The following is a 19,750-nucleotide window of genomic DNA, read 5'->3' on the forward strand; positions in this document are numbered from 1 at the left end:
CGTAATACACAGTGCAAGTTCACACACTGTGGACAGTCTAAAGCCAAGACTACTGGAAACATGAGGCAGTGCAGGACCAAATTAAGGGGGTAAACTCTGCGGGAAAACCTGCTGAGTTTAGCGCTGACAGTCAACAAAAGACCGCCAGCGTGCAGAAGCCCCTGCCGGCCACATAATGTACATTCAGCTGGGCCGGCGGGCGGAAACAGGGTTTCCGCCAGCTGGCCCAGCTACATGCAGGGCCTGAACATTGACGCCAGCTGTGGAGCCGGCGGCAATGTAGCAGTGTGGCGGGTGCAGCAGCACCCATGCATGACAGGCTGTGCATGAGGGCCCCCGCACTGCCCATGCCAAGTGCATGGGCAGTGCAGGGAGGCACCCATCGGCAAGCTTTTCCCTGGCGGGGTAAACCACCAGAGAAAGGCTGGTGGAACCAGGAACATTATCCGGCTGGCAGTGCTGCTTGCAGCACTGCCTTGTCGGATATTAAACCCGCCATCACCAGGCTGCCTGGTGCCGGAAGCCTGGCGGTGGCGGAGTTACAAAAGTGGCGGTAATTACCGCCACCGCCGGCATGGCGGCCCAGACCGCCATGTTCATAATGAGGGTCTAAGTGTCAAAGTTGATTAAAATATCTGGCAAGAAACCACAAATTACGTGGCAAGTATAATACACCTTTTTCCATTAAAATAGAACTCTCCAGAACATAATAATACATTTCATATTTATTGTACCTCACTTAGTGGATTCAGGACACAGAACTTTAAAAGTCTGCAAAATATTTGTGATTCTGTCAGGTCTGAGGGACCTCTGGAAATAACTGAAGCTTTGAGAACAGTGTCTGATGAGAACAAGAATTTGTGTAGGGTTAAATAAAACATATCTTGACGTGCCCTTGCCTCATCCCCCCAAAAGGTAATATTTACCTCTTTGCACTACTGTCATCTATTTATATTGCCAATTACAAGTATAATCTCTTGAACGCGATGAGCTAATCCTTGTGAAGTGTCTTACAGGGCATTGCAAACAAAGTGCACACTTAATAACTTGTGATCCATGTCACTTAGAAACCAAATATACTTTTGGATGAAATATGAAAATTATGCAGCAGATCGGGGATAATGGTGTGAGTGCAACAAAATCATATTTCCATATAAAACAAAGCGGTTGCATAGACACTTTTCTCCTATGGCCCTGAATGAGACCTAATTGCCTCAGAAACATCACCTCCCAAATACAGTCCCTAGTGCTGAATGAACATATATAGCGGTGCCCACTTTTAACAGTTCAGGTAGCTGCCATGTCCTATTCTGCTCAGAAGTAGTTGCTCATATTGGTCAAAAAAGACTACAAACCTCTGCGACCACAAACAGGAATTAAAGACAATCCAGTCCATACCATGAAATTATCTGTGCAATTCAGATACATTCTCAGCATCCTTAGAACATATAGCCCTGTCAACTACATCACACTGAGGATTCAGATTTAGAAAAACACAGAAGAACAACCTTGTCAGTGATAAAATGGGAAACATCTTATGAAAATAATGGAGTCAAGGCCTACACAACACTTTATCTGTGAAAACATGACAGCTACGGGTCTACATCCAAAAAAAAGACCCATAGTTTTTAAGCCCAAAGTTCTAGCAAACTTTGAGGAAAAAGGACCTAAGGTTACATATTTCAAGAGCTGAAAATGGACAACGCATCTACATGTAGATGCAATTAACAGAAAGGCACGAGAGCAGGACACACAGGTTGCACAAGTGCTTGAAAACCTATTCCATATCTTGTTTAATGGTGTTGCCTTTAGAATCTCTGAACCCATTCAACTTCCAATAGTGCAGATATTCATTGAAAGACTGAACACAGTAGTAGGAGTCACAGACCAGCAAGGTCAAAATCGCCGGATCCGCATGCTCCAACGCTAACAATAGAGCTTTGAGCTCAGCCAGCTGCGCCGTGCAATCTCCCAAGGTTTTAGTATAAGTATGTCGGGGGCAGAACACTTCCCCCTCCACAGTGCCGCTCACCACCGCACATGCAGCAGAATACTGTTGTTTAGTCCCAACCGCTGGTTGCGCAGAGCCATCGGTATACATGACCACTTGATATTGGTCAATAGGCAATGTGCCAGCAGGAACTGGGTACTCTATTTCATATTGAAGAAATTCTTGAGTCTGCAGTTTAGGGTCAAATATGTAATCTACATCAGTGGCTGTCAAAGACGTATCCCATTGTATCCATTGCGGGTGTAAAGCTTTCGAATTAGGAACACTCGCTTTTGTAACAGCCTCTAAGGCCGGAATCGGGGAAACGACAATGATGCGTTGGCCCTGGGCAAGCGGTCTTTCTTTAATCACAGCCATCTGTACTGCAGTGAGTATTTTCTCAGTCTGTGCAAATCGTTGTTCTGCAGCAGAATACAAGTGAGACTTGTATGCAATCGGGACTGTCTCACCCTCATTAAAGGTGACATACGTAAACCCAACAGCCCCAGGTATTACCCTGATGACTAAATGTGTCTTATTGTCCCGTGTATGTAAGTGTTTAACTGCTAAGAGATCAGTCTGTAAGTCTCGCAGTATGTGTGTATGCTCAATCGTCCAAAATCTACTCAAAAAATTCGGGCGAATCAGTTCGTATAAGGGTTTTATACGCGTATACCAAATTTCAGAAACCCCAACAATGACTGGAGCTTCCGAACCGTATTAGGAGGCTGCAATAAAGCACATTTCTCCAAAAAATGTGGCGCCAGGCTCTTGCCCTCACTCGACAACTCATATCCCAGGAAAATGACGCTGAGGAAGGCAATCTTTGATTTCTTAAAATTAAACTTATAGCCAATATCCGCAAACCCCACAACAATGCGCGATACGCGCCTTAGATGTTGCAGAATCTCATCGTCTGTCAGATATATGTCATCAACATATGATAACGCTACAGGGTCCAACTCGTGCAGCATTTCAGTCACACAAGTCGAAAACAGTCCTGGGCTATTCTTATACCCCTGAGGCAAACGACAAAAAATTTTCTGAGAGCCAAACGCACTGAAACTGGTATAGTCCCGACTTTCGGGCGCTATATTTTGGCAGAAAAATCCATTCGAGATATCCAACGTTGTTTTGTATTTCTTACGCACTATATTGTTCATAAGCGCTGTGCTATGTGAATTCTGTATTGCATATGTGCGTGTGTGTTTCTCCTTCCTGGCGGCCAAGACCTGGAACTCCCTCCCCACCAGCCTCAGGACCACCCAGGACCACTCCGCTTTCCGGAGACTCCTAAAGACCTGGCTGTTCGAGCAGCGATAACCACCCCCTTTGTCCCTAGCGCCTTGAGACCCGCACGGGTGAGTAGCGCGCTTTATAAATGCTAATGATTTGATTTGATTTGACTATTCAAATGTCTGTAATCCACCACTATCCTATATGAATGGTCCGGTTTAGCAACCGGAAATAAGGGATTATTCATCGGCGAGACACAGGGCTCAATTACACCCTGGTACTCCAATTGTGTAAGAATTTTCCGAACCGATGCCCTTGCCTCAAATTTAACAGGATACTGCGGCTGTGGCTGAGGTGTGCCCTTTATTGGAATTACATGATAAGGTGATTGTCTATCCCACCCCACATTATTTCTATATAGGGTGGGAGCCTGTGCTAGAGCCCATGTTTTTCCATAGGACTCCGCTAGCTCTCTCGGAACAAGTGGTGAGAAGGAAGGTACAATAACATCCTCCCCAACCGGACAGTCGCGAACAAAGTCAGGTGGCCAATCCTGTTCGGCCAACAGAACATCATATGATTTTACCACATGGTCCCAAAAGATGGCGTGTACAATGCTGTCAATGTCCCCTTCTAATTGTAGAGTCACTTGATATACTCTATCAGGATCAGAGACTCGCATGTCCGCCGTTTCAACTTGTATGAAGTCATCAGTTGCTTTCACCTCCAGATGCTCTAGAAGACTCCGGCGAACTATTGTGACCTCTGCCGCGCTGTCTAACAGTGCTAACGCCCATGTCTTGTTCGTCAAGAGAACTCTCCTCTTGAGCGGCATGTCTAACTGAGACTGCTGGCACTTTTTTCTTTTTAAATTGCTGTTTTTGTTGCAGCGGTTTCTCTTCTTGTTTAACAGAAACCTCCGCTGAGCGTTGGGAATCCTGTCTCGGTTTCACGTACTCCGTCCTCCGCTCTGACCGCCCACCTCTCTCACTTCTCTTCTCTGAGGAGTCCTGAAAGGAACGAGATTGGTGTGTATCAGTATATTGATATCTATCAGGCGTCTTCAAATTATCCCTATTCCTGAGATTATACCTAATCTGCGGGGTCTCCGGTTGCGGAGACTGTCCCCCATCTTTTTTAGGTGTTTGCTGTTTCTTTTCCCAGCGCTTTTTTGTACCCTCAGGTTGCTGTTGCTTAGCATTATCTTTATTATTTTTACCCTGCAATTGGGGTTTCTGCGATCTAGCCCCTAGGCTATTGCGACCAATACTTGAATATGTCTCAGCTATTGTTCTCGGAAGTTCCCGCTCTTGATCAATCTGCGGAACATCCCGAAGACGCATTCGCACTGCTAGTGCTACTGCCTCTCCCTTGAGATTACTCAAAATAATAGAAAAAACTGCGGCAAAATTGCCCATCAACTGCATGCCCAAATCTAAGGCAGGGGCAGCCCCATATTCATCTTGAATTTGTTTAAGCACTTCCGGTAAATTAGCTAAAGTCGGTGTACCGTGTGCTGTAGTGTAGAGCGCGGCAAACACCGTGCCCCAGGTATTACAAAGGTCCACCGGAGGAACCATCCCATACGGCAAACACATCGTCAAAATTCTATGTTTATCCTGAGGTCCCGTATGGGGAAATACTGCTTCCAGCGTATTAATTTTTTGCGCCAGCCAAAATGGAGTCTCCTCCCGTTTAGCCGGTACCTTGCCCATAACTGAGTGTACAGTGGCCGGATTGATTCCCGGAACCACTGCTTGTGGGTGCGCCGGAGCAGCACGCGCTGCATTATTATTTAATGTCTGCATCACAAACTGAACCAGTCTTCTGTATGTTGTAGCTAAGTCTATATATAAATGAAGCACATCAGCCACTGCCAAATTTGCAACCGCAGGATATGGTGTGTAAGTAGCCAATAAAGGCCAGGTCGGACCATCATTACTCAACGGACCTAACCTCACTTGTGCTACTGTATGTGGGAGGGCGCCATCAAGCCAATTATGGCTGCGGGTGACGCATATTGATTGCTATATTCACTACATTAGGATTCGCCATTTGCAAAAAATAGCTCTAGGTCAGAGAAGGCACACCAATATCGGGGTTTTTCCTTTCAAAGTTCAAGCTTGAACAACCAACCACGAAGCAATAGGACGTACCTATCCCGTGGTGGCGGAAACCCTCAGCCCCACGGACGTCTCCGCGTACGGAACCGAGGAGTCAAAATATATATGAGACCGGGGGAGTCAGTCGGACCTAAACATTAGAGCCAGACCAATCGTTGGCGGCGCCATGTCGCGTGGGCTCTCATTATCCTAAATGAGACTACTGGATTTCTAGGCAGCAGGATCGATAACGGTGTGGGGGACTGAGTCTGACCGACGTGTAAGGAACTCTGTCACCCTAAATCCGGTTTTTGCTCCGGCTAACTAGCAGTGGCTCATTTCTCCCACGGGGAAGAAATGATTAGGCAGCCGAGCGCATGACATCTTTGGAACTTCTCAGGGAAATCGTGGTCACTCAGATCCAAACCAACTCTCTCATTTACAATATGGTCTCATATACAAATGACAAAGACAGTATAGGTTTTATATAATGTTTTAATAAAACGACTGTATTTTAGATAATAAGGCGTGAGCCGCAATAACCAGAACAATACAACATAGTAGGATTGAAATAGTTACCAGGAGAGTAAAACATAAGAACAAAGCTATCATATTTCCTAACAGTTTCTACTCTCCCTCTGCTTGTTCTATTTAGAGCACAGCATGTTAAGCTTTTAGCTTGCCTTTCCGAATCACTGGGGAGACATAAGCCCTCATACCTGAGCAAAGGCCTGTGATCTGGTTCAGCATCTGCAACGAGGCAGTCAGCGTCTAGCTGTGGGTCTCTGGTCGGAATCTCCCTCTTGCATGTATTGGGACAAGGAAGTGATTTTATAACTAACATGTCATTGTGATCCCAAAATGTCCCTACGCAGGAATGCCAAATCTAAACTCCTACCACGTCTATCGGCAATGTACCAGACTGTATCCTTGACTGAAGCACAAAGTGAATATGTTATGAAGAACTCCAGTGCTGAAGTAGGCAAAACAGTGTGATATGAATAAAAAACAACACCGTACAACTGGCTATTTGAAAAATAACAGTACGAAGCCTAATAAAAAGCATTTAGAGCAAAGTGCACAAAGGCCTAAAGCCTGAAGCTAATGCGCAAAGTATACGTAAAACTAACCACACTACAATGAATTTTGGCACATTCCAGATTTGCCACTTCTGGTAGACCTGGGAATGCTTCAAATACCTACATCTTCCCAGGTGAGGCGACTGAGGAGAAATATCTTTATTTCTCCTTGTTGCTTCCTCGTTCTATGTGTGCATTTTGCAGCACACATTGAAAGAGGAATATGCCTCTCAGGATAGTTTTTGTGCAGGAAGGTGTCCCTTCCAAAACAAAAACAATCCTGCTTACAATGAAGGAGGTTACTGCATTGGCGCTAGGCAGGATATTGTGCATCAACACTGGGAAACAACAGGAATGCGCCACACAATGTTAATTACGTGCATTCCTGTCCTTTCCCTATGACTCACTGCACCTTGCTGCGCTGAGTGATATATCGATCAATATGCCCACTAATATCTCCAACAAATCACAGAAAATCTAATTGAGATCCTCGTAGTTGTACCACTAAGAAAATGGACTGAAAAAAAAGCTGTCAGCTTGTACTTCTTGATATAAAAAGCCACCTCTTTTGGACACAAACAATGAAGGAGCTTTTTGGTTCAAATTCCAGGTTACAAGCAAAGCAAGAGGATGGCCGGACGAGGAACATGAGACAAACCAAACTGACAAGGCTTTAGACAGGAGATACCAAGCTAGACGTCATGACATTTGTAACTGTAAGAGAAAACATGGCATCCTCAACTAATCTTTCATGATAATTCTACCCACCTGAAGTAGGTGGCTCCTCCATTTGGTAATTAAAGATGGAGCAGGGAAGTGTAACAACAGCTCCATCAGTTGTAGGCAAATTCCAGTCTATGCCAGGGGTACCCTGAAATACAAAAAATATCTTGTGGTATACCCTTAGGCATTTTTGGCTGAATATCTGTACCCTGTTGAATTGTCCTGTATATTAATATCAAGGAAACCCCAGTTTTGGTTGAGTTCACTGGCGTAGTACTATCTTACTCGAGTGGGGAGGGCTACCGATGATGAAGCATGCCACAAAAAGTGGTGGGTGAGGTGACTCTTTACCTATCTATTATTGAGCCTATAGGTAAGTAGGACTTTAGCATTTAGGGATGTAATCCAGCTCTTTATGTATCAAATATCCAAGCATCCTGTGTGTGTATCACATTCCAGTACCTGCCAGGGAGACTTGTTTGAAATGTGGATGCAAAACCTGGGGCAAAAACCAATAGTATCCAAGGCAAAGATATACATTCTACTATTGCACCATCACAAGATCCAAGTATAACCCCATCAAAGATGAGAACACCCATTTCAAATCATCATTTTTTGCACAGTGAAGATACGACAGCACTTATAAGGTTAAAGAGTCCCCACAAGAGGAAAGAGTCAACCCCATGGTTTCCAATGAACTTAGAGAATGGAGACAGCATTGCCATAGGAAGGAGAGGAAGTGGTGTGCTAATTTAGATACTAATGAGAAGGACAAGCACAAATCCCTACTTGCCACATAAAAGATGGCAATGTTAAAGGCTAAATCCATCTAGTACACATCAAAAATTTGACTATCCGAGAACTCTATTAAAGAGCTTTTTAAAGTGGTCAAGGGCTTATCTAATCCCCCCATTAAGCAACATACCAATACCTCTCGAGCATACTGAGATAACTTGGCAACGTTTTTCAGGAACATAATTCTCAACATGTAGTCATAACTTAATTCAGTTGAGTCGTATGAGGAGGAATGTCGTGTTCAAGGTATCTCCACAAGTGCCCCGTGGCTTCTGTCTTTCCTGCCAATGTCAACACACCAGATCAAAGAGATCCTGATGAGTATTAAATCAGGTTCTCCCACTGATGCGTGCCCTCGTGAAATTCTGTACTTGGTGCCTTTTCCTAAAAAGCCAAATGCAGATCCAAATTAGTTGAAGAACTACCGCCTGATCTCCCTACTTCCTACCTCTGTGAAAATGCTTATTAAACATCTGAACAAAGAGTTAGTTAAGTTCATTACTGACCACGATGTTCTAGACCCTTCTCAAAATGGCTAAAGAAGTGGTCACAGTATGTAGTCAGTCCTCATCGCTGTCACCACCTCAATAAGAATGCAGGTGGACCAGGGCGGGACTGCTGTCCTAGTCCTACCAGACTTGTTGGTAGCATTTGATACTGTGTCTCCCTTACGCATGGTCAAATGGCTACAGCAAGTAGGAGTGGGTTCCAAGGCGATGGAACTGATTTACTCTTTTCTGTTGGGGAGGTGTCAGATTGTAAGCTGTGGTCAATTTAGGACCAAGGCCTTCAGTCTCCAACGCACAGTGCTGCAGGGCTCCATGCCTAGTTCCACACTTTTTAACCTATACATCATGCCTTTGGCTGCCTTGTTGAGATCTTTTGGTTACCAGGTATTATCATATGCTGACGACACACACATTATTGTGTTTCTCACTGATAATCTTCCTCAAACAGCTGAGAAATTAAATCTCTGTATAAAAGTGGCAGCAGCTGCTGGATGAAGAATAATTTACTTAAGCTTAATGCTGACAAGACAGAAGTTATGGTCTTTAGAGTCCAGCATTCTCTCTGGTCAGAGTTATGGTGGCCAGAATCATGTGGGGCCCTGCCTACCTATTCAGAGTTGATTAAAAACCTTGGAGTCCTATTGGACCCCTCCCTCAACTTCAATCTACAAATAAAATGTACCACAAGCAGTTGCTTTTTCATTATTCGCTCCCTCAGGAAGATTTTCTCTTTAATTTCTGAGGAACTTCGCAAAGCAGTGGCAATCGCAATGATTACATTGCTGTTAGATTACTGCAATGCTCTGTATCTTAATACCAAGAGTTACTCCTTGAACATACTATAGACGGTGCAAAATGCAGCTGCACATCTCATTCTTAACACTCTGAAAGTTCTTTCTGTGAGCAAAGGCCTTCGAAACCTGCACTGGCTGCCAATTAGGAAGTGATTGTTCTTCAAGGCACTTCTCTTTGTGTAACTAGCTCTTCATGACTAAGGATCACTGGCCATCAGGTCATCCTTTCATCTGTACAGACTGACCAGGCACTTAAGATTAGCCTCTAGCAAGAAAGTTATTGTTCCTAAATATCATAAGGCAAGATGGGGCGCATGCTTCTTCTCTGTGGCAGAGGCCAAGTTATGGAACACGCTGCCAAGTTACATTGCTGAGACTGAGTTCTTCATTTCCATTCTAAAACACGTAAAACCCTGGCTCTATTCTTCCTAGGCCTGACCTTTTTAGTCTAAAAAATTATTCTTATCTCCCTATCTCTTTCTCCGAGGTTGCGCTGGGTTTCGCCTCTTTGTTTTTTCACTCTGGGGTGCGTTTTTCCTGTTAGGGTTCTGGGATTTTCAGATGCAGCACCTTGATGCCTTCAGGTTTAGAGCTCTTTTTCATTTCATTTCAGTGTGCCAATGCCACCAAGATCAAAGATGTAGCACCTAATTGATGATTACATTAGTGTAGATTCAGACCCCTTGTTTGGGACACCCGAACAGCACACTATGGCTATTCAGTAGATCTACAAAAGTCAGTAGGGCCTTGAAAATAGTTTTCAGCTCCAATGCTGATCTTCATCTGCTGTGACTGAAAATTCAAGCCTTAATAGGACTTCAATGGCATTATTCATCAGCACTAACCAGGCACTCCGAGACATCATCACACCCTTGATAGCTGGGATGTTTACCATTAGCTCAAGCCAAAAAAACAAAGAAACTGGAAGAGATGCATTCTAAACTCATCTACAGGAGGACAAAATATGCCATACCCAGAGATCTGGTCCATCTGACTCAAAAGATTTACTGCAATACAGGTAGAAATGTCTCCTCCTTGTATTATCAGCCATTGTTGTCTCATTGCTTTCATACATCCCTTCATTAAAGGTATAGCAACCATGTCTTAATTTAATTTACTCTGCAGGGTAAATGGTCAGTTTCACTCAACTCAAAGCACAGTTCTTGGCACACAGATCACTGATTACCAAAGCCCTCTTCTACAAGACAACCTTGTTTTTTTTTTTATTATAGTTTTTTTCCAACTGGTTCCCTGGAAGGGAAATAACACAATTGATAACAACTTGACACCGTTTCCACCCCCGTTCTCGACTTCTAGGTTCATCTTGTCTTCCTTTGCCTCAAGTCCAGACACAGATACGCCCCTGCGGCAGCCCCATAGCTCACCTCCCTCTGTGTGCTTCAAATGGTATTGACTCTGAAGTGGCTCCGTATTTTCCATAAGTTGTTAAATTTCTTTGGCACCCCCTTGCTGTCTAGATTGTCTCTTCTGCTTGCAGACATCAGTCCATGTTCCTGGCCCAGTTGGAGGATTTGGGACACCATAAAGGTGAATTATGACTCTCCTGGCCACCACCAGGCAATGTTACACCATAAAATAGTAACATTTAGGTAGTGTTTCTACTGCCCAGATACCCAATATCATCAGTGCCAATGTGAAACATTTATCCTGTCCTGTGGCCTCCTCCATTTCCTACTGTATCCCAGTCAAAAAGGGTTCGATGTGTGGGCAGTCCCATAGCTTATGTAGTCAGATTCCCGGGAGAAAACAGCCTCTCAGACATCCAGCACTGTTTATTTTGCCCATGTGTAACAGTTGTGTTCTGATGTAGTTAGCCAGATGAAAGATGTTTAGCTGACCCAATCTGAATCCGTCTTTATTGCTACCTCTCTGGGGTATCTACATGCCTCCCACAGTCTGTGTCCTCTAGGACCCCCTAGTCTAGCTTCCAAGTTCCAGTTCTATAGATTTATAAAGTATAGATTTATAAAGTTGCAGGCTTAAGTAGTGAGGATGTGAGCATCTGGAATTCAAGTGGGGGTCTCATGCTCGACCTCCTGTTTTTGTTATACTTAGCGAGTTCATGTCTCGCCAAAGGCATATGAGCCTCTGATTCTCTGCCAAATCATAGTCCGCATGGGGTTTAGTAAAGGATACCATGCGGTATCCCTCCCATAAGTATCCAGTTTGGAAATACCTAAGGCAATAGAGATTCCCCCACCCCATTGGAACAATCTAGTCACCCTGTCAACTACTTGAAAGAATCCATCAAGCACCCCGTGTTGCGAACATGTAGAGCATTTTAGACAGGGATATAATTTTGAATAATGAAGCCCTTCCCAGGAGCGATAGGGGGAGACTTTGCGAACGAGCAACGTCTTTTTTGTATTCATCTTGAATCCATCCTAGGTTGGCACTGTGGAACCTTGTGAATTCTTAGTGATATAAATTCCCCAAAATCTGAAACCTTTTGGGAACCATTTTATGGGGAGCTCCCAGTCACTTGATGGTTACCATTGTGTAATCTGGAAGAGAATCGACTTGCACTAGTTGATCCAATGACCTGTGAATCTCACAAATGTTGGCATATTATTAGGGGTGGGCGGAACTTGCAGAATTTGACTCAGCAAACCTCTGCAGTTAAATAAAAACTCAGAGAGATACTGTGAAGTTTCACCAGCAGGCGGAAACAGGCACATGTGATTTAGCGCTGGTAACTCATCACGGAAGGCACCATTGTCGCACTCACCAACTTACCATTCTGAAACAGACATGAGAAAATATCTGCCATGCAGCGATTGGCAGAATTTGTTTGGAACTCTGTGTTACAAGAGTAATGTGGAGTCACCAAATTCTGCCATCTCTTTGGGTGGAACAGAATATTCCACACACCCCTCCATAATATCCAGCACTCTGGGATTGAGCCCTCTGGTTTGAACAAACAAAGGAGATGGCTGTCTACATACAGGAAGGTTCTTTCCTCTCCCAACCCAATAAATTTCCAACTCCTGTGCATCTATCCTAATCTAGCACACCCGGGTCTCCACTGCCAGGGCAAACAGGAAGGGAGATAGCAGGCACCTCTGTTTGGTCCCTCAATATATGGCAGACTCCCCGGAGTGTCCTCCACTAACTCGGGCTTTTGCTATCAGGTCTGTGTGCCATGTGCAGAACTCCAAGCAAATCCTATCTTCTCAAGGATGGAATGAGGCCAAATCTCATCTTCTCCAGGATGGCATGTAGGTAGGGCAACTCGAGGGAGTCAAACGCTTTTTCAGCGTCGAGCGATAGTATGACAGTTGGCTCAGCCATATGGTCCCTCAGGCCAGGCAGCGGAAAAGTCTCCTGATGTTGTGTCATCTGTCTTTATGTGGCATAAAACCCATTTATCGGGGGCTGTCAATTTGTAAATTAACCCCCACCGGGCGAGATGCCAACATTTTTGCTAGCACCTCGGTCTCAAAACTGAGCAAGGAGATCGGCCTGTTGGGTCCGCAGTCTTCCGGCATTCTGTAGTTTTTATGTATCAGGACCACTGTTGCAGTCCGGAGTTCAGTAAGTGATGCCCATCCAAGTGCACCCTGTAGAACATATCTCACATTTGTTTGCATACTTTGCTGCACACTACATCAATGGGAAGACCGTTGGTCCGTGGAATCTTTCCAATGTCGATCTGGCTGATCACTGCCACGATCTCACTTTTCTCTACTGGGGCCTCCAGAGAGGTCCTGTCCACTCCCTCCAAGAAGGATAGGGATGACTAACACATTTCAGTAGTTTCCCTGTGGAGAACTGGTTATAGGAACTGTACAGGTCCCCCAGAGAGGCCCTGAACACTTTAGCTGTCTTCTGCAATATCCACGGTCCCCGGCCGCTGTGAAAACCCTGTTAAGCCAACTTTGACCCTTCTCACATTGTGTAAGCCATGTTAGCATCTTCCTGGCTTTGTTCCCTAGTTTGTTTAGTCTGTATTGTTTACCCCTAAATTGTGCCCTCACTTCATGGTTCATCAGTTACCTATAATTATCGATGGTATGTGTCAGCCTATGTTTAAGCTCTGGGTTTTGGGAGTAAATGTAGATGTTCTCCATCTCTTAGAGGGGAGTCTCCATCTCATGCCCTTCTCTATCTCTGTCAATCATTTTGTCTGTGATGTAAGCAAGACAGCCATGAATTGAAGCATAGCTTGCTTCAAAGCTGTCAATGGCTGCATTAACCCACTCCAATTTTTTACTAGACCACTATCATTCAACAAATGCTACACCATCAACTATTTTATCTAATGACAAGATGAACACAATTATATTTTACTTTGACAACTTGAAACCTACTCCCATTCTGTCTCCAACTCCTATTGCCCGCCCACATATGGACAATCTTTTACTTCCCTTTGCATGTTCACCTTACTAATATCTTCAACTCCCTCAAGTCTACTTATCTGAAACTGTCTCATATAGGTTTTTTATTGCCTCTACACTGCCAACAGCTAAGAAATCTTAAGGTCCCATATGCGCTCCATTTTCCTGTAGAGTACTTTAGGGATCCAAACTTCTCCCCCATCATCTCTGTGGAACCACTTTACTGCATTCTCACCAGCCACTACTTCAATATCACTCTGTATGCTAGCAATGCATACTGTACCTCAAAATATCCTCAGCTTAAGCTGTTCAGAAACTCAAAACTTGAAAAAAACAGATTCGGAATTGGATGTTAAGCTCATACCAAAAGCTCAACCAAAGACAAAATTCATCCTGCTCAGATCTATGCTTGGCAACCTGACCTGAACCTTGCAGATGATTGGCAATGCAAAATCACTTGAACTCAACCTCGACCCAGATCTCTAATTCAAACACATTGCAGGAAAACATGACAACATAGTAACAGCTCTCTGTCCTGAACAAAAGGTGAAACCTTTCCTATCTGAATCCAAACCTTTCCTACCTGAATGAAGATAACAATGCATGTCCATTCCATTCAAATTGAAAGAGCCAATCCTCTGATCATGTCAAGTCCACTCACTGCTTGAATGTTAACACTGGGATACCAGTAATATTGCTGCTGCACTCTAGAATTCTGTATCATCACCATCACAGACCTCCACAGGACCAAGCGGGTACTCAGGAAAACATCCTATATGCTATAGCACATCATGAGATGCCGGAAGAATTTCTATCTTGACAGCCCCCTCCATGCCTGCATCTCCTTCAAAAATGGTTCTGCTGCCTACAAAGCCTTCATAGGAGTACCCTAGATTGAGACCCAGTCCCTCTTAAATGGACAGTAACGCAATAGTAGAATGGATATTGATTGGACCTAAAGAAATGAAATTAGGAAAAGGCCATATATGATCTGGAATAGCCTCCTCACCGATCCCAGAACACCTTCAATATCCACCTACAATTCTGAAAGAAACCAAAGACAAATCCTTTCACAGAACACAACCTCTAAGCATGCACATAGTAGGAACAAATTTTTACCCACTTACTGTATTTAGTGCATCTTTCTACAGAGCATAGTTCACTCTATACTTACACCTTTGCATGCACATAAATTAAAGTTACTATGAAAGGAAAAGGCTTGATTTCTTGAAGTATGGATCATAGAACTGCTCAAGGATAGGTGTCCTTGTACCCTCTTCCAATTTGAAAGATGTATCACTGGAATCAGCACCTTGGTAGACATCCATGATGCAGGCACCAAGACCAATGGAAGACAATACTGAAACCTGACACTGACTTCATAGGATAATAAACCACAGAAATCCTACGTGGAGAACTTGAACAAGTATATTTGCATGGATATCAAGCAGATCAATTGCTGTCAATATATGATAGTAAGTCAACCAGACACATCATGAAAATTATCCTTAGCAGAGATTCCATTTTGAAGGTAAGATGACTGACAAAATGATTCACTATCTTCAAGAGAATCAGTGGTCAAAAAGGTTAACAGAGTTTTGCATGAGAAAAGTTATTACAAAGTAAAAATGTGGTAGTTTGACGAAGGGACCATCATGATGGTATCCTTCCCCAGAAAATTTTGGAATTGTAATGGGGCAGGTCTGAGCTATTCTGTTGCAAAGGGAATTGGATCATTATGGAGCCTGCAGGGAGTAATTAGAACCTGATATAGTTGCTGCTTGAAACTGTACTGCAGTTTTTCTTGGTAATATTGAGATTTTTCTGTTTGTGTTGCTGACTGATAGCATTTGGTTCATATAATTGCATTCTGATTAGCCATATTTTTAATCTATGTGATTAAATTGAAGTAATATGAAAGAAAGTCAATTTGTTCTAATTATTTTTTTCCAGATGTAAACTGTTTGAAAGCAATGTCCATGTATTTAGTAGCGTGTTTTGTAAAACAATGTGTCCAATTATAGTTCATTCAAAGTACAAATTTAACAATCATGTGAACCCCTTAGTACCCCTTACATTTTCCCATGCAGGACACCTCACACTATACCTCACATTTCAATTGTGTTCTGAACATAACATGCAGAACAGAAACATTGAAAGGCATGGGTAAAGTGGACAATGGCCTAGGGCTCCCACCTTTTAAAGAGCTCCCTAGATAAGTGATATTACACAGTTTCTCCCATTCTGTTACACTTATTGATTTCCCCATAATATACTCCAGCCTTTTGTTTTCCTGTCTGTTCCTCTCACTCTGTCTCTCTACTCAATGTCATTGGAAGGATTATGGGTTCTGGACAATACATATTTCCACTAACTTTTGTATGAACGTTTAAGTATAATATAGTTAGGCATCATGCAGACTTGGCAGGGATAGATAATACAATTCAAAGTTGCTCTGAACAGGAGGGCCATAAAATATGTATTGCCTGTGACCCCATAAATCCTTAAGATGCCATTGAAGGAAACCTCCCCTCCCCCTTCCAGCCACCTCCTTTTCACCAAGCTGCACTCTTCATCTCCCCTTTTCCTACTTTCTGGGTCAAACCATGGAAAAACTCAGAGGGTGTATTTTGAGTACTAATGATATGACATCAGTAAGCCTCTATTGCCAACTCCTGCACCATCTTTACTTATGTCCTCCTACACACTCTATAACACCACTACTTGCATGGCAAGTACACATTCAGTGGCATCTTTAGGGTGGTGTGCCCAATGCTGTCACATCCAGCTCCAAGCTTGAGCTTGTGCCATTTGCTTTGTGACATGAGGGGAGGACAGAGCAGGCAGGTCATACATGACAGACTGGACAAGAGCAACCTGCATAGATTTTGTGTGCCTGGCAATTATAAGTGATAATAACAATGTCAAGATACCTCTTGGCCCATGGGTAATGAAGGTGGATGGAGTACTTTGAAGAACTGCTGAAGCAGCCTGCGTCACTATCCCAACTAGACATACAGCCAACTGACAAGGACTTACCAATAGACTGCAGCAGACCAAGCAAGGATGAAATATGTCAAGCCATCAAACATTTAAAAATTGAGAAGGCAGCCCAGTCCAGACAACATTCCTGAAGAGGCACTGAAGGCAGACATTGAAACATCAGTAGACATGTCCTACCCATGTTTGAAAAGATCTGGGAAGAGGAAATGGTGCTATCAGACGGGAATGAGGGATATCTCATCAAGATTCCCAAGAAAGGTGCCCTGAGTAACTGTGCAAACTACAGATGGGTACGTCTTCTATCAACCGCAGACAAAGTATTCTACAGAGTCATCCTGGACAGAATGAAGGAATAAGTTGATCCTCAGTGGCGAGACCAGAAAGTTGGTTTCTGTAAAGATAGATCCTGCACAGACAGATTGCAACATTGTACATCATCATTCAGCAACCCTGTATGTTAACTTCACTGACTATGAGAAGGCATTTGACAGCTTGGACAGAGAGACCCTTTGCAAACTGCTCTGCCATTACGGTGTGCCAGATAAACTCTTAACAGTTGTCAGGAACTCATACCAGGGAATGACAAGCAAGATTATCCATGGAGGATAACTCATGGAAGCCTTCCAAGACAGCACCTAAGACCGTCAGGGTTGTTTGCTCTTGCCTTTTCTCTCCCTGTTGGCCATAAAGTGGAGCGTGACGACATCTACAGCAAGGCAAAGAAATGGGATCCAACTGACACCTGAATTCATTTCCATGACCTTGCCCTTGATGTTGACCTGACCCTACTCTCTCATACCCATCTTCATTTGAAGAGAAGGGTGACAATGTGACAGTAATATCATCACAAAGGCCTGAACATCCACTGGAAAAAAAGATTCTGAATGCTAACATGGCCAGCACAACTGCAGTCACTCTTGCAGGCGAAGCATTGAAAGAGTTTGAGGCTTTAACCTACCTGGGCAGTGCCATAGACAAGCATGGTTGGACAGATGCTGACAGAAAAGCAAGAATCAGCAAAGCAAGGGCTGCCTTCATTCAGCTAAAGAAGATTTAGAGCTCCAAGGACCTAACACTGCCAACCAAGATCATGCTTTTTAATACCAATGTAAAATCTGTCCTAATGTATGGGGTAGAAGCTTGTAGGGCAGCAGTGAGCACCACCAACAAAGTCCAGGCTCTCATCAATACCTGCCTGAGGAAAATCCTCCAAACCCACTGGCCAAACACTAGCAGCAGTAATGACTATGGCAGCAGGTTTTCCAACTCCGTGCTCATGAAGAAATCCTGAAAAGACACTGGGGCTGGACACACCTTCTGCAAGCCCCCCCACTAAACACCACCAGGTGAGCCCTGACCTGGACTCCTCAAGGGAAAAGGAAAAGAGAAAGGCCAAGAAACATCTGACATTATGGTCTCCAGGCTAACTGAAAGGAGATGGGTTACACGGAGTCAGATTGAAAGAAAAGACCAGGATATATATGGCTGGAGATTCCTGATTGATGGCGTATACCCAAAGGGAGTAGTAGGCGTAAGTAAGTAAGCAAGATAACTCTGGTGGTTATTGTACTTGGTAGGAGAAATATCCAGTCACAGTTTTGGGTCCTCCTAATGTAACATAGAGAGTGAATAAGCTTGCTGCAAAGCACAGCTTGTAAAATGCAGATCCCAGATTTGTATTTTAGATAAATAGCTCAGTGAGTTTCTGGTTTAGCCACAGATATATTATTTTTCTAATGTAGCACAGTGAGCTGTGAACCAGCATCAAAGACTTCCAAACAAACAGCAACACATAGGTTTAGAGCATTATGGATTTTTTTTCTAAATCATTCATTATTCCAAGGTTTCTAAAAGGGTTCCTTATGGTAGTAATAAATTGTTATTAGTTTGAACAAAAATAACCACTTTGTTTTGTGAAATTCCTGAGTTTATGTTTCTCCAAGTCAAACACATCTATATAATGTGTACCAGTATGGACGATATGTGACTCCTACACCTTGTAGTCCACATTGTCTTATGTAACATTTGCTATACAATGATTTACACACTTGAATGAGTCATTATCGTTGTATAATACATGTGTGTGATGTAAAGTGTTCTTACACCCTACATTTGGATGAGTAGTGCTATAACAGAATTAAATAAGTGGGAGAGAGGGTACCGCTGGAGGGTGGTAGGGAGGGAATCTGTGGAGAAGTCATGGGAGCTGATGAAAATGAAAATTGTTAAACCAGGCACCACCAACGCTAAAGCCTGCACGCCCCATTAAATAGCCATATTGGATGACCCTACAAACCAATAACCTTGAGTACAGTAATACTTTTGTGTTTTTATTCTAAAAAATGTGTTGTCAGTTTTTTAGGGAATGTTTTAAGAAACACGAGGACTTTTGAACCTTTCCATATTTTGTTTATTTTTTTTGGTCTTCTATCAGGGTTCGATCGGTCGCTTTATAGTTTTCAAATACGTAGTATTTTTTTTATAACAAATGCCTTCCTAAATTATCATACTGATTGATTGAAACAGTTGTCTTTTCCCTCATCGTTAAGTACCACATCCTTTAACATATGATATGGTTGTTGTTCCAGAAAATGATTGCAGGATGGGCCAGACCTCACCCAGCACGCCAAGTATGATTCATATTACTAACTCACGAGTGCAGAATGCCAACTTTGGGAATGACAACTACCTGACCATAGAGAAAGAGGAGGCAAGCCCAGAGAACAGCGAGTCTGAGGAGGAAAAGGAAGAAAGTGTGCCAAATGAATGTGGACATTAATGAAATCTGATTTTCATATATTTATAATGTATTTTCCACATTGTATTTATCATAAAGTTAGGAATATATTTTAATTTTTGAAATGTAATTAATCTACTTTCAATTAAATGTGGTTTTGATTTTAGGACCGATGGTGTGCTTGCATTTACTGCTTATGATTGTTTGCCTTTTTGTCAGGGCGAGTTGGAAGGACAGCTCCCTGTTCACTGGTGCTGTACTCTCATTCAGATATGTGTACAGAATTTAGAATTTATTTATTGATTAAGACATCTACAGAGATCAACAATTATTGTACATAATACTACAAAATGTGTCAATCTTAGTAACTGCATCAGTGCAACTAGAAAATATCAGAAATGAATTGAAAAATTAAAAACATTGC

General features: G+C 43.1%; 1 protein-coding gene across 3 annotated transcripts in view; it reads left to right on the forward strand.

Annotated features, from left to right (window-relative positions):
- The window catches only part of ZBP1 (Z-DNA binding protein 1), a 172,476-nt gene extending 153,000 nt beyond the window's left edge, over positions 1-19,476 (forward strand). For all 3 annotated transcript variants that reach the window (XM_069201969.1, XM_069201967.1, XM_069201968.1), the window contains one exon: positions 19,178-19,476. In XM_069201969.1, coding sequence (XP_069058070.1) covers positions 19,178-19,368 — 191 coding nt within the window. In that variant the 3' untranslated portion in view covers positions 19,369-19,476. The remainder of the gene's footprint in view (positions 1-19,177) is intronic.
- Positions 19,477-19,750: the final 274 nt, after the last annotated feature.

This window comes from Pleurodeles waltl, chromosome 7 (genome assembly GCF_031143425.1).
Source record: "Pleurodeles waltl isolate 20211129_DDA chromosome 7, aPleWal1.hap1.20221129, whole genome shotgun sequence".
In the NCBI taxonomy this organism is placed as follows: Eukaryota; Metazoa; Chordata; class Amphibia; order Caudata; family Salamandridae; genus Pleurodeles; species Pleurodeles waltl.